The sequence below is a fragment of the Lemur catta genome, chromosome X (assembly GCF_020740605.2).
Source record: "Lemur catta isolate mLemCat1 chromosome X, mLemCat1.pri, whole genome shotgun sequence".
In the NCBI taxonomy this organism is placed as follows: domain Eukaryota; kingdom Metazoa; phylum Chordata; class Mammalia; order Primates; family Lemuridae; genus Lemur; species Lemur catta.
In genome coordinates this window covers 62,890,670-62,916,544 of record NC_059155.1, presented here as the reverse complement: position 1 = coordinate 62,916,544, position 25,875 = coordinate 62,890,670, and the positions used below count along the sequence as shown (strand labels likewise).

At 38.0% G+C, this 25,875-nt stretch overlaps 1 protein-coding gene across 2 annotated transcripts in view; it reads left to right on the top strand.

The window, feature by feature from the left end:
- GLRA2 (glycine receptor alpha 2) overlaps positions 1 to 25,875 on the top strand; it is a 177,339-nt gene that overhangs the window by 44,091 nt on the left and 107,373 nt on the right. For both annotated transcript variants that reach the window (XM_045537961.1, XM_045537962.1), the window contains 3 exons: positions 3,241 to 3,464; positions 21,664 to 21,746; positions 24,502 to 24,639. In XM_045537961.1, the coding sequence (XP_045393917.1) occupies positions 3,241 to 3,464; positions 21,664 to 21,746; positions 24,502 to 24,639 (445 nt within the window). The remainder of the gene's footprint in view (positions 1 to 3,240; positions 3,465 to 21,663; positions 21,747 to 24,501; positions 24,640 to 25,875) is intronic.

Here is a 25,875-nt window from a genome sequence, read left to right as displayed (position 1 = left end):
TAATCTTTAGACATTTAATGATTCTACTGTGATATGATAGACTCAGTGCTCTTTTTAAAGTTCTAATATTGGGAGAATCTATTTCATCATTTTCTATATATAAAAGTCAAAATGAAAAGCAGGAAACACTGGGAGAACACTCGAGGGGAAAACTTTGTAAAAATATGTATATTTGCTGTGAAAATTTATATTGAGATATTTTTCTTAAAGGTCATTATTTTCATATTATATGTCACTAATGTATTATTCTTTCAAGTCTCTCAGTACACAACTTTAAATCATTCTCAGGCTCAAGGGAGGATTGCAACTATGTTCTCTTGGTAATTTTGCTGCCCAGTGCTCTGTATCTGGTTTCTCATGGCCTCTCCCATCCTAGGATTACTTCCTGAGGGGAAGGGGCCCTCTCGGGCCTGCCAATGGTCCAAGATATTTAACTTCTTCACCTCTGTTATTTTCAGACACCATTACTTCCCATACTTAGAGTTTCTCTATCTCCAGAATTGACTAAAGGATGGATCCTCTTTTCTATTTCCTACTGAAATAAACACATAGATTCCTCCCAAATAATTTTATTAAGGACAACACTTCTCACTCTAGGGAAATAAAAGGGAGTGGGTGTCAAACACTGGAGAAGCTGTATTTTTCCCCTCAGTTAATCTGAAGAAAATCTCACAATTGATGTATTTAGTGCATACTTATATGTACATTGTATCATTATATTTTCAGTAGCCCCTTCTTTGGTTTTCACAAATCACACACTCATACAACACTCCAAAGCTGCTGGTAACTCTTATTCCCAATGATACGCAGAACTGTTAATAATCTCTTTACAGTTACAACCTTCTGGTCCCTTTGGACAAGTCCAGACTTGGGTGATGGAGAGGACTTTGAGGTTCTGCCATTCCCTTGGTCCACTCACTGGGGGAGCCAGTGAGCAAACAGGATGGGATAGAAGCCTGGCTAGGCCCACAACAGCACCCTCTTGGATCTGAGAATTTGCTGTGTAGGCCTACTATAATCCCAAATAAAATTCAGCTGCTAAAATTTTCCAAGTCAGAAAGTCCTTATGTTATACAATGGAGAACCTCCAGTTATTCTCTCTTAATAGCTCAGTCTTCCCAAATGATCTTGGTTTTGATGACTGATTTTTAGTAGTTAGTAACTATTTGATTATTGGCCTCCCTTAGGCCTACATGGGGCGCCCTTTCCAAGAACTACCACCTCCAAAATTCTCTGTGATCCTGATCATCAGGATGACTGCATTTGAAAAGAGTCACAAGACTTTACATGGTTTATTAAATAGATAGAAAGAACTGTAATGAAGCTCTTTTCCATGTACACTGGTCTTTAAAACTTAATTTTTTGCCGGGCGCGGTGGCTCACGCCTGTAATCCTAGCTCTGGGAGGCCGAGGCGGGTGGATCGCTCGAGGTCAGGAGTTCGAGACCAGCCTGAGCAAGAGTGAGACCCTGTCTCTACTAAAAATAGAAAGAAATTATCTGGCCAACTGAAAATATATATACAAAAAATTAGCCGGGCATGGTGGCACATGCCTGTAGTCCCAGCTCCTTGGGAGGCTGAGGCAGTAGGATCGCTTAAGCCCAGGAGTCTGAGGTTGCTGTGAGCTAGGCTGATGCCACAGCACTCACTCTAGCCCGGGCAACAGAGCAAGACTCTGTCTCAAAAAAAAAAAAAAAAAAAAAAAACTTAATTTTTTTTTTTCTTTTGGCATTGAAGGAATTAACAAAAACTGGCCATCCTGAGATGGTCTCCATGGTACCTGGTAGAGTGACCGAACATCCCTGTTTGCCTGGGTCTGAGGGGGTTCCCTGGATGTGAGACTTTGGGGCCAAAAATGGGTAGTTCTCAGGCAAACCAGGAGAAGCTAGTTACCATTTGAGTAAGTTAAACAATGACTGAAAAAGTCCAGGTGCTCAATATGTGGAAATGGAGCAAACGAGGACCAAAAATGTAAAGGAAAGAGAGTAAGAATGAATGAGTATATATGTCCCTAAATGACCACATGTGGCAGTAGTAGATAACTATTGGTTCTGAAACCACAGTCTTATTTGACTAGAGAATACTGTTGAAGTCTCAATTGAGCTCCAGATTATCAAGTGAAGCAACACTTTCCATGAACCTAAAGACTTTTGTGTAGAAGTCCTCAGGATAGCCATCACTACCCCAAGTTGATTTATTAGCATAGAAGGAAATTCCCAGAACAAATGTTAATGCCAGGGGTATACCTAAGCCTCCCACAAGGGAGAATACCTTTGTCAAAAAGTGCTCAGACTGGGAAAACATGAAAAAGATTTCTGTTTGGATGAAGCATCAAGTTGGTGTAGATACAACATATTCAGAGAAAATGATAAAATATTTAAGAATTGTGAAAGTAAGTAGCTGCAAGGGAATTATTTTGTCAACATGAAGTATTTTAATGTCTATGTTGATGAATTTTAAAAATATTGTCCCATGATGTCATAGTTTTATAAGATTTTCACTGCCAAAATTGCAGAGTGGGCTTCCTTCTGCCCAGAGCATTTGAGCAGAAAGTGATCATGTCATTTCTGATTTGGAAAATGAATCAGTTTTATCTGACAATCTGCCTCACAGACTGCTGTATTTGTTACCTTTTTCTATAGAAAAATCGGTTTGTGGCTGGGTGTGGTGGCTCATGCCTGTAATTCTAGCACTCTGGAAGGCTGAGGCGGGAGGACTGCTTGAGCTCAGGAGTTTGAGACCAGCCTGAGCAAGAGCGAGACCCCGTTTCCACTAAAAATAGAAAAAATTAGCCAGATGTAGTGGTGCATGCCTGTACTCCCAGCTACTCGGGAGGCTGAGGAAGGAGGATCGCTTGAGCCCAGGAATTTGAGATTGTGGTGAGCTATAATGACACCACTGCACTGTAGCCAGGGCGACAGAGCAAGACCGTGTCTCAAAAAAAAAAAAAAAAAAAGGCTTAAGTTAGTATTATTTTGTCTCAGAATGAATAATTTCAACATAAAAAAATTCAACCAAGTCATACTCTTCAATTGACGTTTGGTTGAGTCTTCTTTCTTTCTCTCCTCTGTCCCTACTCCTAATAGAATTGAATGGTTTATTTTGACCAAGGTATACACAGCCTCGTTTACTCAGACACCAACTCTATACAAAATCAGGGAGAAGAGTGAGAGGGAAATGTAGATGGACCTCTTATGCCAGAGTGGGCAATAAGTAACTCTTGTGTATGGCATTTCTGTAGGATTACCGAGTGAACATTTTTCTGAGACAACAGTGGAATGATTCACGGCTGGCATACAGTGAGTACCCAGATGATTCCCTGGACTTGGATCCATCTATGCTAGACTCCATTTGGAAACCAGATTTGTTCTTTGCCAATGAGAAGGGGGCCAACTTCCACGATGTCACCACTGACAACAAATTGCTGCGGATTTCAAAAAATGGCAAAGTGCTCTACAGTATCAGGTAAGACTCTACTGGCTGCACCAGTTAACTTCTCCATTTCTTTGCTGGCCTAGAACTGCCTGATTCTGCAGGGCAGGGTGTATATAAATACTTGGCTTTTGTGGTTTCTTGTTTATCATTTGAATCTTAAAGTTGGTGGGGAGTACCAGAGGTCCCTGTGGTCTCATAAGTGTGATTCTCTACAGTAAAAATGTATTTGGTAGGATGCTGGATGGGTAATGGTATTGCATAAATACCTGCGCAAATGTGTTCTTGATTGCTTCGATAAAGGAAATACAGACCCTTCAGTTCAATAGTCATTGAGCATAATGTGTGAAATCTCATTTCAATAATTCTGCCATTTTGTAACATAACCATACACACATAACAAAATTCAATGGCTCAGCATAGTCATTGACAACATACTTTTGGCTGGATGAGTGGAGACCTGGTTCTAATCTCAGTTGTGCTTCTAACTAAACATCTGACCTTGATCTTTTAACTTTTCTTGGGCTTAAGCTTGGGACAGACAATTCCTGAGATCTGTTTTTCCTTTTATATTCAAATATTATCTTCTCCACAATCTTTAATCAAATCTTTATCTCCAGCTCAAAATAATCCCCCCCCCCCTTCTGAACTCTAATAGCAGTTTCTCTGTGACTCTGTAAGGCTTTTGTTTTTTCTTGCCTTATATTTTGGCTATTTCTGTATATGAGTATAGCATAAGGACATGGATTTCTGGAATCAAGACAAATCTAGAATCAAATCCAAGCTTTGCCACTTACTAAGTTACATAACCTATAACCCTCAGTTACCTTAATTGTAAAGTGGGAAACTCCATATTTATCTCTGAATATTCTTGTAAAAATGAATATTGTAGAGGTCAGCAAATATTTTCTGCTTTTGTTGCAATTATTCAACTCTGTCATTATAGCTCGAAAGCAGATATAGATAATATACAAACAATTGGGCATGACTATGTTTCAATACAACTTTATTTACAAAACAGGTAGTGGACTGGATTTGGCTCTTTGGCTGTAATTTGCCAACTCCTGGTATAAAGGTATATAAAAAATACAAGCCACAGTATCTGACACAGAGTACATGTTCATTAAATAAAATGATAGTTATCTGTATTTTAAAACCAATGTTATTTTTAAATAATAAGCTCTTTCAACACAATATACTTGGATTTTACCCTTTTTGTAACATCTACCAAAGGGCTAGGACAGTGTACTATATATGAGAGATACTTAGTACACTGAATAAACTAATGGCATTTTAAAGGTCCTTTATAGAATCACCTGTTTCTCTCCAATTTTATTGCCAAAAAAGTGGACAGCTAGTATCCTTGCAAATAATTTTTACAAGTTTGCAGACTCAGCACCATCACAACCTCATTTAAAAACTCTATCTACAATTTAATTCTGTATTGTATATTCCATTCTTATACTTAGTAATTTCACAGCTTGGTGATGGCCAACAGCCCCGTGTCTTTTAGAATGAAAAAAGCTGCTCATTTGTAAAAAGTGGAAAAGTCACTACTGGCAAAGAGAACCAGGAAACTTCCCCCAATGCCCATTTTGTTTTTAAGGAAACACAGAGTATTCTCCATGGTAATGCATTTGGGTGGTATAAAATGTAATACTGGGCATGACCTAAGCTGATGGGAGCTGATGAAATGGGACATATGTAGAGCGTGGTGCTGGGAAGGAGAGTTATAAAAAGCAGCACAGGGTATCAGCTGCTCCAGCTAATCCTCCGGGCCTTGAGTTGCATTTGCTCTAATAAATACCTGGCATTGTGCACTGCTGAAATAAAACCAGGTGGTTGTTGCTGTTGTTATTTTCTTGCTGTTCTATGAAGGTCTTTACATTCCATAATTGTGAAAGATATAATGCTCCCCAGACCTAGATCCAGAGGAATTCTTGTATCTCAAGTATATCACATTGCGGACCCTGAAATGCCCTAACAATTGTTTTGGATTGGGCGGGGTTTGTAATATGGTAGGCTGGTTTAGACTTTTCCTTCATTGTGAGTATTCTCTGAAATCAGAGGAAAAATCCTTGGTAAAGGAGAACTGGAGATGATATCACTTTAAGGAAACACAGGCTCTTGGCAGATTTGAACTTCAGGAATCAATTATTTCCCTAGAAGGGTTTTAAATGAGCCAGACACTGTGTTGGGCCTAGAGATCCATAGTTGAGTAAGATGTTGTCCCTGCCCTTGAATGGCTCCAGACTAACAAGTCATGTGGATACATGACAAATTAAGTAATAGGAATAAATAGGGAACAAGAAAAAAATTGGCCCTAACTTTGCAAATGAATTGTGTGACCCGAATGGTGGCAAAATTTTGGGGTCAGCACCCACACTGCTGTTTGAATCACTGGACTCAACATAACAAGAGACCAAGGAGTAATTAGTGCTAATATATGCCCAGCTGTAGGTTTGGCTTAAATTTAAGGCCAAGGGGTCTACAGTTGTCCATGTCTTAAAGGTGCTGAAAAGTCCCTGCTGAAGTTCCATTAGGAAGGCATTTCCCTGCACACTCAGGTTTCTAATGCAAATACCCCTGGAAGAGGGAACCTATTGGCCTAAATTCATACTAAACTGTAAAGAGTTGATATTAATTTCTGACAGTAGGTTTGATGTCTATGAAGTATAGTAAGAATGAGCATACTGGATCCTAGGGGGAGAAATGGGATAAGATGAAGAATGTTTGGGAAAGATACACAGAAGGAATTAGAAGTACCAAAGACAAACTCATAAATTGCCTCCACCCTACACAGTAATTAAGTAATTATTTAATTACTTAAGCATTTAATCCACATTTTAAAAAGTAATAGTCTGTAGTGATGTTTTGTATTTGCATTTTCCTGAAACCTAAAGAAAATACTGATATGTATTTCATCTGGGAAAGATTCCATGCTTTTCTTCGCTTTGTAGGATTAGACGTAGAATTAACTCTCCATGGACACCAAAGCCCAAAGCTTTCATAGTCAAAGAAAACACAAAGCGAACTATGTAGTCCATTGACTTCATAACATGCAAGACCATCCTTCCCAATATTTTATACATTTGTATTCCAAAAGAATGAGGGTCTAAAAAGAAGAGGGAACAGTATACCAGAAATCCTTAAGTGTCCTCTTGATTCAAATACTTGGGGTACTTGAATAAAATTCAAACAAATCTTTTAAATAGGATGGAAAGATCTTATCTCAGTGTTAACAAATCTCTCTCCAGTGATGCAGGACACAGCTTTTGTTGATTAAATAGTGTCAAATCTATTTCTGTCCATTTTTATTCAAATTTATTCTTTAATATTCACTTTTCTAATATGTTTACCTTACTCTAATTTTTCTGGGTTTTTTTTTACCCACCCCATTAGTTATTGATCATCCCTGACCAAAGTATGAACAAGGACACACGTCTTGCTTTGTATACCCTGTTCAGAGAGAGTCAAATTCTAAATTCAGGTTACTTACAAAGGCTTGAATCCATAGTAGAAAAATGAGGTGAGCCTTGAATGTTGCACATATTAGTTGAATTTAATATAATGCATTGGAGTAAAGGTCAGGACATCATGGGGTATGGCGGGCAAGAGGAAAGAAAAAAGAAGGTGAGCATTTTTGGAGATGAACAGCTTCTCTCATGTGTCCACAATGCCTTTGCTAATATTTGTTTTCTTCCTTTAAATCCCATTGTTTCTGAGAATTTTCTGTCAGAAATCTGACTTTGGTAGAAGCATAATTTTCTTTTAACAAAGATGCCTTGTAAAATATCTAATCTAGCACCCTTGATTTACCAATGAGGAAGTGATTTCTTTTTTTTTTCCTCTCTGATGACTCACATCTATTTTTTTATTTTTTATTGATACATAATAATTGTACATATTCATGGAGTACATGTTATATTTTGATACAAGCATATAACATATAATGATCAAATCAGGGTAATAGGGACATGATTCACTTGAAACATTTATCATTGCTTTATGTTGGGAACATTTGAAAACTTCTAGCTATTCTGAAATATAATAAATTATTGTTAACTATAGTTGCCCTATTGTACTATTGAACACTAGAACTTTTTCCTTCTATTTAACAGAATTACCCCTTTACCAATACCTCTTCATTACCCCTTCCCACCACCCTTACGAACCTCTAGTAGCCACCATTCTATTCACTACCTCTTTGTGATCAATTTTTTTTAGGGCCCATATATAAGTGTGAAAATGCAATATTTGTCTTTCTGTGCCTGGTTTATTTCACTTAAAATAATGGATCCCATAAATAGGAAAGCTAGGACAAGAATCAAAGCTCTTGGCTACCTTTTCAATGCTGTCATCTCCTACCCTACATTAATGCCGCACATACTCCAAATCAAGTCCAAAGACATAAACAAATAATTCCAAGAAATATCATTTTGAAACCAACCTTTTTGGGAGGGGCTATTAGAGGAAAAAGGTAAGATTAAAGATGAGAACATGTGTCTTCAGTTTTACAAATATCTGAGAAGACTGTTTAAATTCAAGGTGAAACAATTGACCTTCAAATAGGATGATCTATTTGATAATTTTATATAGCATATGTAGCTTACATAGCATATCTACCTTTTGAAAAGTTTTACTATCCCAGGATTAAAGGGCTGAAGAGACCCATTAAAGTCAGTAAGTCAACTCTCTGCCTTTAAGCAATCTGCAGAGAACTCATTCTATTTTTAAAGACCTTAAGAGAAAGAGATTTTAAATTCTCTCTTTGGACCTTGTAATAATAATGTTACACTAATATTGTAAAGAAATTCTTTCTTGTATAACTTAAATCACCTGTGCTGAAATTTAAATGAGTCACTTTTTCCTCCATCTGTTAACATGATAAACAAATGGCCACCATTTTTAGAAGGTTGGAGGGATTACCTCAGTGTTCTTGCTTGCAAACATTTTTGCCTTACCAGAGTTAGTGGACATACGTTTGGTCACTAACACTATACTGCTGGTTTAATTTTATTAATTTGAAGAACACCATGCTGTTCTTCATCTTGTAATTTTTAGTTTGTTGTACAGTTTGGGGCCCCTACTCTGGACCTTATGGTGTTGAATATTGTCTTGGTTACTTCTGATAGTAGACATGGACTTTAAGGTCAAACACACTTAGGCTTGATTCTCTGGCCCCAGCACCATTACCCGTGTAATTAAGGAGAATATAATTTGGTTATGAGCATTAGTAGAATGCAGTATATATTATATGGATAGATACTCAAAAGTGGCATTGTCATACACTCTAGAGCTCTTGGTATTTTCTTTAAATTTAATGATTGTTCTTTCTGTTCCAACCTCTGAGACAAACAATAAACTGACCAAGATAGTATTCCTCCAACCTCAAAACTTAAAGGTTGGGATAGACACACTCTTTGAGTGTGTCCCTATAGAGCAGAGTTGTTAACCTGAGGGCTAGGTGAAGACTCCAGGGGTCCTTAAACTTTCCTAAAATTGTATGCATATTTTGTGTATTAGGGCATTTAAAATCTTGTTTGTTTATTTAGAGGAAAAGGTCCTTGTCTTTATTAAAGAGGCTATGGCCCTCCAACTGTTAACAGCTTTGCTTCCAGATTTATTGCATGCCTCCAGAATGAGTATGACTGAGGTGAAGTTGTTAAAGAAATATTGTTTGCCTTCAGTGTCTTATTTGACTGACCAGGTGCCCAGGGGTGTCATGCTACACTCCAATTGCACAGAGTCCCTTAAATCATAAATAATTATGGAATTACTCCTCTGTAATAGCACCCCATATCATCAAGGCATCTGTTCGCCTCATCATGGGCCTTTATCCAACCTAAAACTTCTTTCTTTATGGCATTGGAGGTGATTTGTTTGTTAATCCCTTTTGAGTCAATTCACAATTCCATGTGTTGATGATTCAGTGTTCTGCCTTCCCTGTAGTAGTTGAGTTGTAATAGAGAACTCTTGGGGATTAACATGCTCTGATGATAGATTATAGGCACCATTGAGAGTAGGTAGAGTGTAGATTTCTAGACAGACATCCAACAGTGCCCCCCAAACAATCCTGTCTAATAACCAGCTCTACCCACACACATAAAAGGTCAACTTTTCTCATATGGCCTCTCAGCCTTGACTCATCCTAAGATCTGATGCAAAAACTTCAAAAGATTCTAACTTTAGTTATAGAATTTTTTTATAGCATAGGAACAAAGAACATTTTCTATTTGGATGTCATAGCTGAAAATAAAATGCACAGTGAACTAAGACCTGCCTAAATGTTACCAGTGGTGATGCTTTGATTATCTTACTCTCAATTGTGATAAAACACGTAAGCCTGCATTTTCTGTTAGAAGGCAGTTATGAAAAGCTGTGATTTCTTTGTGAATATTTGGACCATGTTTATCTTTATATTCTATAATCCAGACAAAATTACATTCTCATTTTCCAACTCTGTGTCCAAATCCTCATTAGTTTTGTGACTTGACTTAATGAACTAATTAATGACTGTAACATAAGCGCCCACATCAGAATTAAGCAGTAAGTCTTCAGAGAAGTGCTGGGAAATGCCATGGAAACCACAATGTTCCATTCTTCCTAGAGGCGAGCAAGGCTGGGAGGGTGGGAGGTGCTGGCGTGCACACATGCTGGTGGATTCAACAGGAGCTCAGCTAAGTGGTGCAGAGGGGTATTTTTGGAGAGGGACCCTTAAAAAAGGTCTAACAGAGGGCAAAAGTATTAAGTTCTAGAAAGTGGGTTGTATACATGACAGACTCTCATAAAATGCTGGAAAGCTTTGTTAAGCTCCTGCTTGGGTTCAGAAATACACACACACTATGGTGCATAATATTGGTTCAGATAAAACAGTAAGGATCTTACCCTTGTTTGAAGGAAAAGAGGGAATTGTTCAATGAAATACATGGTAGCTAGCATGACCACTTGTCCTTGACTGTTTACCTGACTGGGCTAGCAATAGCAACTAGTAGGTTTTCTTCTGTTTGGAGGTAACTTTCCATTTCATTAACATTCATCAGAGTTTGTACCTTCAGATGATGGTAGGGAGAACAGAATACCGAGAAGCTAGCTCAGGGCATTGTGATCTCCACGCTTCCTTTCATCATTTACTGTATCTTTCAGGATCATAGATCAGCCTCTCCAGCCCCATCAGTTCATCACTCTGGGTCACAGTTTCCTCTCTAATGTGAGATACAAAGTCTAGGGCTCCTTCTAGCACCATGTTAAGTCTATAATTCAAAATAACATCCCTTTACTTTCCAAACCACAAGACACTTTCCTGATAAGTAAATAAAAGTTGGTTCTTCATATCCCTTAGGGTTGGGGTCAGCAAGAGGAGATTATGAATTTCAAAGTGTTTGTCACAACTACTTTTGGATCTTTGAGCCCTTCTCTCCCAAACTAAATATCCAGCACCTGAGAAGAAGAATCTGATTTTGGAGTGGGTTAGGAAAGACAGGACTACCTCTAGTTTAAGAAGTAGCCTTAAAACATTCAACATATAGTTTACACAATGACAAATACTCACAACTAAGCTCTCTATTGAGAAATTTCCCAATTGCAAAGTAGATCATTTGTACCCTCTGTTCAATCAGCAAGAGTATACATGAGATATTATTTTAGAATATGCTTGTGAATTCAGCATTTATATATTTTTAGACAGTTATACAAAGATGGTCGGCTGGGACAATAATTGACTGGATATGTAAGCTAAAGGAATCACATGGTAGATTTAAGCCAGCAGAGTTGATGAGCTAGTCTGCTATTACTCATTACCTAAATTTTCTTGTGGCAGAAAGCCAAAGGAAAAATCAGAGGTCCTGGTGAGGCTGCTCAACTTATGTTGATGTGGGCTTCTGCCTGGTCTACGCTCCTACCTTTGAAAGGCTCCCTAGATGGCATTAACCCCAAAATAAACATGCATAATATCACCATGGCTCTTATGAAACACATGAATTACTTTAGCGCATTCTCATGGCATATAATCCAAAGGAAAGGCACTCCATTTTAAAATGGAAAAAAATTTGTCCATCTGCCAAGCTCAGTAGTCTCCTCAACAAGTTTCTCCTTGCTTATGGCATTTAAAATTACAAATCAACACCTGTACTGAGAGAATACAACATTTATCATTGGACAGTCATTGAAAGACGATTAAGGACATATATAATTATGTGAAGTTCCACATGTGGCACACTTTCAGAACAAAGCCATCTCATATATAACTGATCAGTTCTTTCAAAGGACAATAAAACAAAGATTTTATTTGATGTTTCATTTTAGTAGGGATATTTTGCTAAACTTGAGCAGTCAGATGAAGGACAGAAAACAAAAAGTGAGTTAGGGGATTAAAGACAGAATGCTACGGGGATGGAGCAGATGTCAGTTCTGAGGGTCAGTAAGACTTGAATGAAAATCCAGTGTTACTAAGTGACCATAAGAAGTTCTTTAACCTTTCTTTGATCTGCAGTTTTTCTCAGTTCCAGATTCATACTAAATGTTCAATGAATGTCTTAATTACCCCAGAGTTGGCTGTAGGATAAAGGAGGAGGAAGAAAGGGTGACAGTTCTCCTCATCCTCCTTAACCCATGCATATGGCACCTACTTGTATCACTCAGGCTTCACTCACCTTCCATACTTAGTCCAAAGCAGATGGCTACTCTACTTGTCTTGGCTTTCCTCCTTTTCGGAGGCATGTAGCTTGTAATGGAGGTGATAGTTGCATCTACTTTCAGATAATAATTTAGCTGGCACAGGTCCTCCCCTTTAGCTGCTTAACAGTAAACTGAGGACTTATGCTTGGCTGCAAAGTGTTATCCAATCAACGATGGACCATCCTACCATCTGACCAGAACTCCATTCTCTCTCCAACCTTTGCCACCAGAAACAGTGGCCAGCAACTCTCCACCAGTTACCACAATGGAAGTCTTAATGCATCAAAATACCAACCAAATAACACAATTTTGCTCTCAGCTGTCAACAGGTACAAAGTTATTTTGGTTTTCTCGAAACCATACTTGCAGTTTGCAAGCGTGCTGGCACTTGTTCTCTTCCCCCTTTTGTTAAGTAAGATAATCCCAAACAAAACATTAAAAAAATCACTATACTGTACAGTTATTTTCTCTCTTCCTTCACGTCAATGCCACCGTTAAATAGCTGTAATGTTAGACACACAGTGACAGTGGACAAGTCAGTTCTCATTATTTTAATGTGCAGGTTACCAGCATTTTATCTTCATGAATGTTTGGACATATAATGTTAATATTATATGTGAAATTACTTTGAAATTTAAAATGTAACTAAAATGTGAGCGGTGTTGATTATTTAAATCTTTGGTAATTTGAGCTTTTTTCTCTGGTGGTGTTCAATTTAGCCCTCTCCTATTCAACACCTTCAAAACATTTTCATTCAGAAACTATCAAAGCATTTGGAAAAATTTTAGCTGCAGATTTATCAGTTGCTCTCCAAGTTGAATCCAGTCCATATTTGGACTTAATTAACATGGGCCAACCATATGTGTGCACATTTTCTGAAGGGACCATGCACAGATGGGAGCAGATATTGTATTTTTGTCCTTCCCAGCTAGTATTGCTCAATGCATATGGGTATTTTCTATGATGCCTTTATAATATTTGGTAAACATAGACCTTCCTACTCAGCCATGGATTTTAGTCAGGGGAGAGGAAGAGAACAGCTGATGAGCCAGGCAGTGTTGCCATTTATCTCCTCCACATCCCAAGGTCAACAGGAAAAAACAGCAGAAGTGCTTATTTGGAATTAATAGAGAGGAAAGAGTCCAACACACAGTTTAGGACCAACCTGGGATTTAGGTCCAGCCTTAGACAATACTGAAAAAATGATGTGTCTCTGGTGCCCAGCCGCACTGTTCTGAGCCCTGTTTTTCATCTAGTTTCATCTTTCCCTTTGATATTCTCAGCATCAAAGTCTGCTTTTGGGGATATCAGTAGGGAATCTGGGAATCTATCAACTCATTGACACAAAGGGAGAAATGACTAAGTACTTCTCTTCCTAGCTTTGCATCTTAATAGTCATGGGTGCCTTTAGCTAAGTATCTATTAGTTGATTATACATAGCAGCTAAGAGTTGGAAGGAGTTTGAGCAAGGACATATTAGGATATTTCTGGAACTCCTAACACTTTATAGGCCATGAATTTTTCAAATATTGTTTATGTGGAAAGCCTTTCCAGTTGCAGCCACATCTGTGGCTGCCCATGAACCAGGTGACCGGCTCAGGGCTGGAGTGGGCAGGATTCTCTCTATGCTTTATATGATGAGCAAGTTCAAAGCAGCCATTTCATCACAGAGCTTTCAGAATTGTAAGTTATAAAATGTCATTCCTTGCCTGCCTAGCCAAACTTGGACCAATTCTTTTTGCTCTCTTTGGATAAAGATCTTTGTGTGGGTACCTTGGGTTTTGATTCAGGAGTATCAGATGATTAGTGCAAGGCATGCTTCTCTGATAGACACAAAGGACCTTCACAGGATCCAGGTCTGTAAGAATAGGTTATCTGCTCTACCCAATCAATGTGAGTGCTTATCTAGGCCCCAAGGGAGCACCTAAAACTCTTTACTAGATTCAGTTCAGGTGTGTCTGATTCACATCATCAAAAAGGATTCCCTAAATGGGGGAGTTGGGAACAACTTTAAAAAGTTGAATAGTAAATTCAAGCTACTGGGATATATATATGTGTAATTTTGATGTTAAGTTGTGATCTCTTTCAAGAGAGAAACTGTCTTATTTCAAGTGTCTGATGCATGATGCCCAATAAATATTGCCAAAATATTGCTGTATGGATGTACTACGTTACAACCCAGGTGGAATCCTGATTATTAACACCAATCCTTCCTAAGGACCAAGAGCTAGTCCTCCCCTGCACTCAGTCCTGTTTCATGGCTAGTACCATGAGATTTTGTAAATTTCTTGTTGTGGTTCATTCAATGCATATTGCAGCCACTTCCCTAACTTCTTTTGAAATTTCTCAGTGGCTGATTTTCTAGAGATCAGAGACAGTAACCTGATAAATTGCCACCATCCTCAGTAGAGTTCCACTCCCTACTTTTAACCTTTGCAGATTGGGGTATGTTAATAGGCACGCTGGTCTTGGTGTTTTCTCTACCTCACCTAAAAACTGTCCTAACACCTCTCTTAGCAGCTTTCCCAGTCTTCTAGCCACACCTGCCATATTCTTGGTTGCCAGTGGACTACTTTCGGCTTCACTGCCCTGACTTTATCAGTGTGCCTCTCTCCACTGTGACTGAGGCCTATGATTAACCACCCCCCTTGTCTCATTACCACCAGTCCAATCATTTAGCAGCCTACTTGGGGCTAATTGTCCTATCCTGGTGTCAAGTAGAAAGTAACATTTCCAAAAGAGAGTGCTACTGCTACTGAAAAGTTGCAGATCCCTTTCCCACTCCTCTTTTCTATTTCCCTTTCAAAACCTTCTCTTTTTAGTCTATCACATTGTCAGGAATTAAAGTCATCCTTTGGGACATGTTGAAGTAGTACTTCTTAAGTGTGCTCCAGGGCACCAGTATCAGTGTCACCTGGGCTGCTTATCTAGGGGGCCTGAGCATCTGCATTCCTACTAAGCCCCTCAGTTGACACTTATTCCCACCAGAGATTGAAATCCACCATGCTAAAGGATGTTTTGATCAGAGAAGCAGCCTAGCAGTATTTTTTAATCCAGTGATTCCCTAAGTCTTCCCTCCCTCTCTGCATGTGTGGGTTGTATTAATGATGCACTTTTAACTTGACTTCTAACTTGTCCCCAGGCTAATTTCACTTAAGGTCTAGCTGGGTTAAGATGACACTCTTGGTAGATACTTGATGCATCCTGTCAAATCTTCCTGACACTAGAATGTCACATGGTTAAGAAATTTAAAGTTACAACTGGGAGGAAAGATTCAACAGATCTGCATTGTACAGTAAGGTCTTCCTTTTGTTCCCAGGGAAAGAGTGGATTGTGTTCTAAGATGTTGGATGATAAAGCCCTGTTGGGGCAATAAATCCCACCTATCTGCCCCGATTGCCAGGAAGTTCGGTGTTTAAGAAGCGTTATTACTTGCACTGAAAGTTTTCATCATATTCAAGAGGGTAAATTTACCTGTAAGAGGAAATCCTTCAAGCTGGTCACCTTCACTTACAGTTTATAATCACAGAGATGTTGACCAGGATGGAGGTGCTGGGGTTGGGGACAAGGAGGCCCAGAGATTTAGTCAAGATCAAACAGCTCTTTAGGAGTAAGATGGGTCTACCACCCAGGTCCCCAGGCTGCCAGGGGAGGCTGGAGAAGTTTGTAAAAGAACAAGCTATGAGAATTCTGGATGCCTGAAGAAACATAAAAGGGGTATCTCTGAGCACGTACAAGGCAACTAAGGTGTCTATGACCAACTCTGCTGGCTTCATAGACAAAAGAGGATGATAAATTGGTAACAGATTCTTTTCTTAAGGAGGAAATGTGGTAGAGTGGGAAATAAATGGAATATAATATCAGTTAAAGTTGAGTTCAAATCTAACTTTGGTCACTTACTGGTTTTGTGACTTTGGGAACATAGCTTTACCTCTCTGCACTTCAATTTGCTTACCTCAAAAATGGAGTTAACACTGTGTGCCTTGTGTGATGATACTCCATGATTGTAAAATAATGAGAGTGCTAAAAACACAGCAGGTATTCAGAGAGTTCTAACTATTAATACTACCATCATCACTTTAAGTTTTAGTTTTCCTTTCTGTGTATTTTAAAACTAAAGGAGCACCATAGGTTCTATCCCTCTAACATATCGATGTGCCACTGAGTGCTTGTAGCGTGCTGTGTATAGAGTGTTCTAAATGTGGTGCCCAACAGAGGAAAAACAGCAATATCCCCAAGACTCTCTTGCTTCTCCTGAAAAACACAGAAACACCCTCTTGTCCTGCCTCTCTGAATAAGACAAACTGTTGTAGCTGTTAGAATTAACTCTCCTAAAATAGCACGTTGGCAATCTTTCCTTTAGGCAAAGCAGATCACTTATTAAAATTTGTATTTCTACCTGAAAATTCATTTTCTCTTCAAATGGTATTCCTCCCTCAAGAATCTCACTGGGAATGGACTCCCAATTCTAATACTGAGTTCGTTATGAGCCAATAATTGCTTTATGAGTCAAGGAGGCTTCTGTCTGCTGTAACGTTATGATGTTAAATTACTAATTTACATTCTTCTAGCAATGTGAGAATAATCCTGGCCATAGACCCAGCTACCTGACCAAGGTTTAAGAATGGGTAGACCAAGGCCGGGTGAGGTGGCTCACACCTGTAATCCTAGCACTCTGGGAGGCCGAGGCGGGCGGATCGTTTGAGATCAGGAGTTCGAGACCAGCCTGAGCAAGAGCGAGACCCCGTCTCCACTAAAAAATAGAAAGAAATTATCTGGCCAACTAAAATATATATAGAAAAAATTAGCCGGGCATGGTGGCGCATGCCTGTAGTCCCAGCTACTCGGGAGGCTGAGGCAGTAGGATTGCTTGAGCCCAGGAGTTTGAGGTTGCTGTGAGCTAGGCTGACACCACGGCACTCACTCTAGCCTGGGCAACAAAGCGACACTCTGTCTCAAAAAAAAAAAAAAAAAAAAGAATGGGTAGACACCAAGCTTCCTGGCTTTCCTTCAGCTTGATTCTTCTTTTTTCTATTGAGAATCTGTTAACAATTTTCAGAGGGGGCCAGGCAAGCTTTCCTATCTGCCTTTGACAGTCTTGCAATTTGGCAACTTTATGTGGGTTCTGATTACCGGCTTCCTCCCTTCAAAATCCTTTGTCCTTTAGCATCCTCACAAAATAAAAGCCTGAAATTCTCCCACAGAGTTCTAGAATGCCTATTCATTCATTTGGGCAACAAATATTTATTAAATACCTACGCTGTACCAGGCACGGTTTTAGATGGTAAAAGAGAGAGAAGCTCAGCCTTTGTGGATCTTGCATTGCGGTAGGGGAGAAAGATAATAAGCAAATAAAAAATATACAGATTATAATATTTGATTAAAAAACTGTAAAGGTAACTGAAACAGCTTACAATATCTGTATCTGTCAGCCATTTAAACTTTAAGTGAGGTATAAATCGAAGAGCTGGTGAACTAAATAGGAGAGTAGTAAAAACGAAAGGGCAGGAAAGGTGAGATTTTGGGAGACTGACTTTCTGTGGCTTGTTTTATTCTTTGCCTTTAAAATTGGAATGCTTGCTCAGCCTTCTTATTCTCAGTAAAGAAGCAGGGCCTCTGTAAGAGAACTTTATTCCTTCCCTTGTGCAAACAGGAGCAGGGGTGCCCTGAATGCACAGTGGGGGAATGGGCGATAAGCTTCAGGAAATGAGTTCTTTAACAAAAATCAAAAGGAAGAGGGGTGGCCTCAGCTCACTGCCTTCAGGTGCAATGACCTTAATATTTCAGACCGTGGGGAAGAGGATATCTGACATGCTATAGGCAGTGTCTGCCAGTGAGAAGCCTGAATTTCCAGACAACTTTGGAATAATACTGGCTTTTCAATTAAAATAATTCTTTGAGACCCACCAAAAATGGGCAGAGAGCCAGAGCAAAAGAGATTTAAAAATTTGTTCACATTTTAGTATATTGTACGTATCAACCTTATTTGGTACAATTTCTGCAATTCTGTACAAAATAATATCAAGTTCATTTTTCCTCCCAAACTCACATTTTGAAAATCACAAAATAGTCTTTTTAAAAAACAAACAGGGTGGATGAGTGCAATGCGCACTGTCTGGGGAATGGACACGCTTGAAGTTCTGACTCGGGGGGATGGGCGGGACATGGGCAATATATATAACCTGAACTTTTGTACCCCTATAATAAGCTGAAATAAAAAAAATTAAAAAAAAATAAAAATAAAAACAAACAGGGTGGCAGTTGCTTTGAGGGGGTTTTGACTGGGAAGAGAGAACAAAGGAATGTTCTGGGGTGACTCGAATTTTCTGAATCTGAAAACATGTTAAATGGGTGAATATAGATGTAAAAAAATCTTTACACTATAACTTAAAATTTGTGTATTTTTACTGGATTTAATGTATACTTCAATGAAAAAAAATAAAAAAGAAAAAATAAGTAAAGGGAAAAATCTAGATTTTAGACTTTCTGATGCATAGTAAACTAGATACCATAAATTATGGGCTCTGATGCTCATGTAGGGATTGATTAGATCTTTATAAGCACTTCCCATTTTCTCAGCTGAAGACATGATTTAACAAACTGTAAAGCTGTTACCTCCCCTCCTTATTATTGGCACCCATTGGCTTCCAATACAAAACCTATCTAGAAAGGAAATTAGAAAAATAAATAAGGAAGAAAGAAAATACCCACTGATTTCTCAGCTGTGACAAGATTCGTGGTCCCGCTTTTTGGGAATTTCACTCAGTGGGGTCTTTTGCGCTGTTAATAGTTTTGACTCCCAAAATGCTGAGTCCCCTTTAGATTATTAGATCTGCCACAAAGGCAGGAATAAGTGTGTGTGAGGCTTCTGCTCCCTGAATAAATGTGAAAAGTTTACTTTGCAAAAGAATCAAATTCGGCAAGCCTATGATTACAAATATTAAAATTGGGTTGTTTCCTTGTTCTTCTAATCTGTATTCATTTCCACTGTAATTATTTTCTAATTTCTAAAAAGTAAACTTTTCAAAATCATAATGAAATTTCCAGATTTTCTGGTTTTAATTCACTTAAATTATCCACATGCACTCTGATTATTTTTGTGTAATGAACATATTTTTCAATTTTTATTTTTGGAACTATAAATTGATAAATTGTAGTTGTATATGTTTATGGGGTACAAAGCAAAGCTATGCTTTATGAATACAATGTGGAATAATTAAATCAAGAAAATTAACATATCCATCACCTCAAATGTTATCATTTTTTGTGGTAAGAACATTTGAATTTTACTCTCTCAGCAATTTTGAAATATCTAATACATTATTATTTACTATATTTGCCATGCTGTGTGACATATCTGAAAGAAAGAAAAACTTATTCCTCCTGTCTAATTAAGGCTTTATATCTTTTCGCAGCACTATTCACAATAGCCAGGCTATGGAGGAACATACTTTTGTATGATGAAACTATTTCCTCTTTAAAAAATAGAAAAAAATAAATAGCTGGTCATTGTGGTGATAACAATTTTAAGTTCGAGGATCTGGCTGGATTTTTTTCACCCTTTTTAAAGTCCCAGATTTTTTTTTACTAGATTTTCATTTTGGTTCTTTTATTCTGTCCATAAAGAGTTCATGGCATTAATCTCAATAAAATTGTGTTTAAAAAATATAAAGTCTTCATTCTGGGAAAAAATAACTAAATATCTTTATATTTATAGCTATATCTAAAAATGAACTCCACAATTGACAAAAATTATTTTTCCTATCTAAAATGTTATTTTTAAGTCAGTTGTTTAGAATTCAAAGCCATTTTTTCCCCTTAGAAAGATAGTGTTTGGGTGTTCAGAACAGCCCACAGAAGCTAGCTAATTTATTTAGCAATGAAGGTGAAATACTGTATGTTTACGGCAAAATTTTAACAATAATAATATTGTAATAATAGCAAAAAAATTACTGAATAAAATAGAATTTTGTAATTTTACCTTTTGGCTACTGTTTGAAGAAAGGCACATTTAATTACACGAAGTTGGGAATGCTGATATGAATAGTCTTTATAGACATTTTTGAATAATCTATCCTTGTCAACAAAGATAATGCAGAACAAACAAAAGAATAAAAATAAAATATGAACCATCCCACTAACCAGAAATATTTAATATCTACTCTTAATATAATGGTACATTTATTTCCAAGAATGAAAACATGCTTTACACTGAACTGTTTTGTATCTGGCTTTTCCCAGTCATCGTCGTATTTTAATAATTTTGACGATTGTCAGCATGGATTCTTTGTCTAATCTCTCTTCAAACCCTAAACCTTTCCTTTCTTTACAATAAGTATGCCACAATTTTTTTTGTTTTGCTTTTACTTGAATAAAATGTAAAATGAAGCAGAGAAAGGAAAGAGAAGGGAGACAGGAGGGCAGACTGAAAATGAGCATGACAACAGGGTAGGGTTTAGGTTACAGAGTAAGAATTAAGAGGGGGTCTTTGGACATAAAAGATGTTTGAGATACAATGAGTAGAATTTGGAGCAGTGAACTTTAGAATAACAGAGACTGTAGTATTAGGGTCATATGGCAATAAGATTCATTTATTCTACCTCATTTGATTGATGGGGAAACAAATGTTTAGCAAGTTTAAGGTCTTGTTGAGGGCAAAGACATAGTTTGAGGCAATGCTGGGAAGGAAACGTACATTTGATGATTCCCAATCCTAATTTTCTTCCTTGAATCTTGGAGGTATAGAAAAACTGAAGAGCAAGAGGTATGCACTGTTCCCTTAAGGACTAAAAAAGGAAATGGTGAAAATCAGATGGTGGCTCAAAGAATATCCTGATATAAGGCTCCATCAGAGCTGGTTGGAGCTCAGAAAAGTTAAGCAAAGAGGAAAGCAGAGCAGAGTAACCCTTACTGGGTATAAAGTGATGAAGACTATGTACAAACCACCACCCTTAAATGGGATTTTCTAGCTCAAGAACTACTGGGTCCAGAATTGTCAAAATTCTAGAATGAATGCTACAATATATTGTTAACCCATCCACGTATATTAGTAAATGAAAACACTGTGGAGTTAAGCATTGCCCATTTGATGGAAGGAGAACCAATGCTTGGCACAACCAATTAAAGCTTAGCACATCATTTATTGTCCTTGAAGCAAAGTTCATTTATCCAAAGTATAATTCTAAAACAGTATAAACCCTATATCTTTTGGACATCAATGTGGTAAGAGCCTATTGTTCTTGTTACACCATTTCTCAGTGGTCTTATTAAATCTAGCATGAACTTGAGACCAGCACCGTTGGTGGGGGCGGAGGTGGGGAGTCAGAAGCTGGAGGATGGGAAATAGAGAGTAAGGGGTTGTGGTGAAATACTATAATATTTTTCAAATTTACCAAGGATTACTCTTCATTTGAAAAACAAAAAGCACTGCCCTGAGCTTAGATTTCATTATTTGTACCAAATGTCACCTTGCTTAATGCCAAATGCAGTTTTGTGTCTCAAGAATTAGACCTCCCAGATTTAAAACTGGTTTTTAAATTTTTATTTCTTTGCTAAGGCTCACCTTGACTTTATCCTGCCCCATGGACTTGAAGAACTTTCCAATGGATGTCCAGACCTGTACAATGCAGCTGGAGAGTTGTAAGTCACCAGGGTTGAAATGACTGCCTGCTTGTTTTAACCAGTGACCTGATTCTTTTAGTATTTCATTAAGGAGAAAAGATCCTTAAGACTTATTCTGTAACTACTTACTAACCCTCAATGTCTGAATGTAAGGACAAACAAAAGTGTGTGTGTGTGTGTGTGTGTGTGTGCGCGCGCACGCGGGTGCACATACCATATAAAAAGCTCATTATCAGTATAGCATAGACAATCTTTCAAAATAAAGTGCCAGATAACTTGCTCTTCTTCAATAAAACCAAGCCCAATTTAGTAAGCTTTTCTTTGAAATGAAAATCTTTCCTGGGAAAACTAAGATTATTAGTCATTAAACCTTTATAATGAATCACTCTCTAATCAGAAAATTGTATTTCTTTCCATCTTATGCCCATATAGACCATAACCTCAAAGGAATTCTGGCAAGGAGGGATAATTGCTTTGAGAGCAAGACACAGGGCCCTTAACCATAGGAGGATGCAAGAACAAGGGGCAGGAGATTGAGATGGAATGAGATAGAATAAGAGGCATCTCTCTTAAATAAACAGTGGATACACAAAGGCATGGTGAAGCAAGTAGAAAAATGCCATCTACTTTGTCCCCTTTATGTCCTAGCCCTTATACCACTGAAATCTTTGACATGTGCCATAAGTTGCTGATGCCTCCAAGGTAATGGGATTTTCAGTTAAGAGACATGAAATTTTTTCTGGCTTGCTCTGTCAGTTTCTCTGTTTGTAAAATGCAGAGAATAATAAGTGCTACTGACCTACAGGAACGTTGGGAGATTTAATGAGGTAGGGGCAAGAAATACTTTTAACTTCTTGGTTTAGAAAAATAATATGTGTAAAAAGGCACATCAACTGTTATTTAAAAACAGGCAATGACAAGGTTTCCTTCTGATCATTTAAAACCACTGCAGATTTTTCTTGAAACTTCCTATGGAAATAAACAAAATAATGAAACATCTTTGTTTTAAGAAGTTGTCAGAGATAAAATGAGAATTTCTGATTTACAATAGGCTTTATGTATTCATTTTTCCCCTATCACCCCTTCTCTTGAGAAGAAAGTTGAAGAAAACATTTTCTTACAAAATGATTCCTTCTTTGTGTCTTCTCTACTGCTCCAAACTCTCATCTGCAACCCAACACTTTTATTTTCTCTGTAAAACATCAGCCAGAGCTGTCAACTGAGGCTCATCCAAGGCTTAAAAACTTGAATTAGCAAATATGCTTAGTCCTTGCAAGACCTACAAATAATGAAATCAAAGAAGTTAGTGCTTACCACTAACTTTGGATGTGAAGGGTGGGAATTACTTTTTACTTTTCTACCCCAATATTACCTTCTTCTTTTCCACCTGCTTCCCTCTACTGTCTGCCCCATGCTGGGGCTTCAGGGTGGTTGACAAGGACTGTTCTTGTGGTGGCCATCGAGAAGCTCACCAGACAAGGACATAGGGTATTTGGTGAAACTTTGAGAAATTTGCTGGAGGTACCCAGGATGTACTCATACGCAGTTACAATGGAAGAAATAGGGTTTGCCATTTTCTTTCTGGACCATCAATGCTTGTTACAGGACCTTGTTTGTAACTCCTTGTTTTCCATGTTTTTATGTTTTGGTTGTGAATTAAAAACATGTTCCATAAAAAGAGGAAATTAGATTCTAATTAAATTTGCCATTGATTTCTGGGTAGCTTTGGTGAGTCACTATCTTGCAGTAAATAAGAATAAGAATCTATAAACTTAATAAACATGCTGAGGTTATTGGCCAGCCAAGACCTCACATAATATCCTTTGTCCTTATCACTCTCATTTTAAAAGTTCAAATATCACAAATAAAGGGGGAGGGTAGAGAAATGATGTGTGGAAGAAGAGTAGCCTTCATTTCTGGGGTAGAGAAAGATGCAGAAGCTATTGACAGATAGTGACCTAGTTAGCAGGAGCTTGGAGACTAAGAGTTAATTTTAGTTTACTAAACTTATAACAGCCTTACTTTGGACAGTTCAAGTCATATAGCCATATGATCTTCCATAATAGGGAATCTGTTTTACTTCATATTAATAATTGTGATGAGTGGGCCCATTTAGCAAGACACTAGCACAAATGAATATTCTTAATTTGCATATTCCACAATTTCCTCTTAAGTTACCTGCCTATAGCCTTCCCCACTTGCTAAAGTAGAAGGACTTTAACATAAGCCTTCTGAGAGTAAAGCTAATAGACCATAGGAGGGAGAAGGGCCAAGTCTGCAATTGAAATATTTTAGGCAGGCCCATGATGAATTCATTATCATTAAAGAAAAGAATGGCTTTCATTTGAAGTATTAAGACTGGCACTGGGAATTGGATTGTTTTATTGGATTGCCAAAGATACAGCTCTTGCAAGTAAAGACAATCTTCAAAAGATTTTTATGTTTGTTTACTTGTTTGTTCTTCAGAAAGAGTTAGTGAATAAAGAGGCAGAAAAAAATAGACTTTATAGATTCCATTTCCTCATTACACATACACACATGCACACACACACACACACCCCTATCCAGAAGTAGCTTGCTGTCTTCAATTTCTTTGGCTCCAATGACATGTAGCTGTCATGATGATTGCAGCTCTTTTATTTAGAATACTCTTGAATTGATTGAGCATGTGTCTGCTTTAGACGGTTTCCTTGTTTATTTCTTTACATGGCTAGACTTTCAAGCTTTCTGGAAAAGACATACTTAGTTTTTCACTATGATTTCTTTACTCCAGTTGGGTACACGATGAATGACCTGATATTTGAGTGGTTAAGTGATGGCCCGGTGCAAGTTGCTGAAGGATTGACCCTGCCTCAGTTTATTTTGAAAGAAGAGAAGGAACTTGGCTACTGTACAAAGCATTACAACACTGGTAAGATTTCTTTCAGATGCTAAACCCAAGTGAGCACCATTTGCAGCTAAGGGTATACATCCTATCACCTTAATTGTTGCATATTTACCAAGCAAACAGAGCTAAATGGCATGGACTCAGTTTGCCTCACAACCCCCTCAACAGATAAGATTCCTGTACCCTCTGGAATAGGTCGGCGAGCATAACAGATAATTTCTCCAGAACGTAGAGAGAAGGAGAGAGGATTGGGAATCTTTTACCATTCTCTTGCTGGCCATCTGTTGTCAAATGAGTCTGAGGAAAGGTGTAGGACACCTCATTAGTGGTGCAGAAAACATATGAATTCTGGCCCCTTCCTAGCATCCACTCTTGACATTGGATCCTCAAGTCAGCTTGTGTTCTCTGCCTTAGTAGAAGAGAGGGATAACAACATAGGGCTTTGTAAACCCGGAAATAGAGCTGTTATGCTCTTCGGTCCCAGACAGCAATAGCAGTTTGGATGACAATCAGCTGGCAGGAATTCAGCTGGCTCTAAAGTCATGTGTTATCAGTAGTGCTGACAGACACATGGGGTGGGGTCAGGGAGGAGAATTTGAAGTGGTAGCAACAAGTGGGCATCTGTTGTTGCCTGGAAGATTATGCCTCCCCAGTAAAGTTGATAGCTTTACCTATGAACATCCTGGTCTTTGATACCATGCAAGCCGATCATGGAGAGACAATCAAGACATGATGGTTAGTCCAGGTCCCTTGCTGGGGAAAATGATTCATGAACACTTGTTCTAGCAGTCAACAGTGACTTCCTGTGAAGTAACTAAAACCTGATTCCAAGGTGTTGTTTCTAACCGAGAACAAATCCACCCCATCTCTTGTAATTTGTATGGACTAAGTGAAATTACCTTCTGGAGTTCTAACTCCAAGCCGATTAAAGAAGAAAAAGGTGGGAAGAGGCAGGAATATCTATCTCTTAATAATATGTTAAAAATGTTAATAGCTTTATATGTACTCTTTTTTTAGAGGCAAAGAAACACTGTAAATAGTCTCTAGAAATATTGTAAATGTCCTCAAGCAATTACCCAGAAAGCTAGGAAATTTTTACAATAACTGGATTATACACATGGCTTGTAGAAATGTATATTTTTCTCCTTCCATTAATAACACAAAGATAGATACACATTTATTGAAATACTTTTGGGTTTTATGTAAACTTTACTACCTAGGAGGGAATGGTTTCAACTATCATGTAGTATATGTCATATG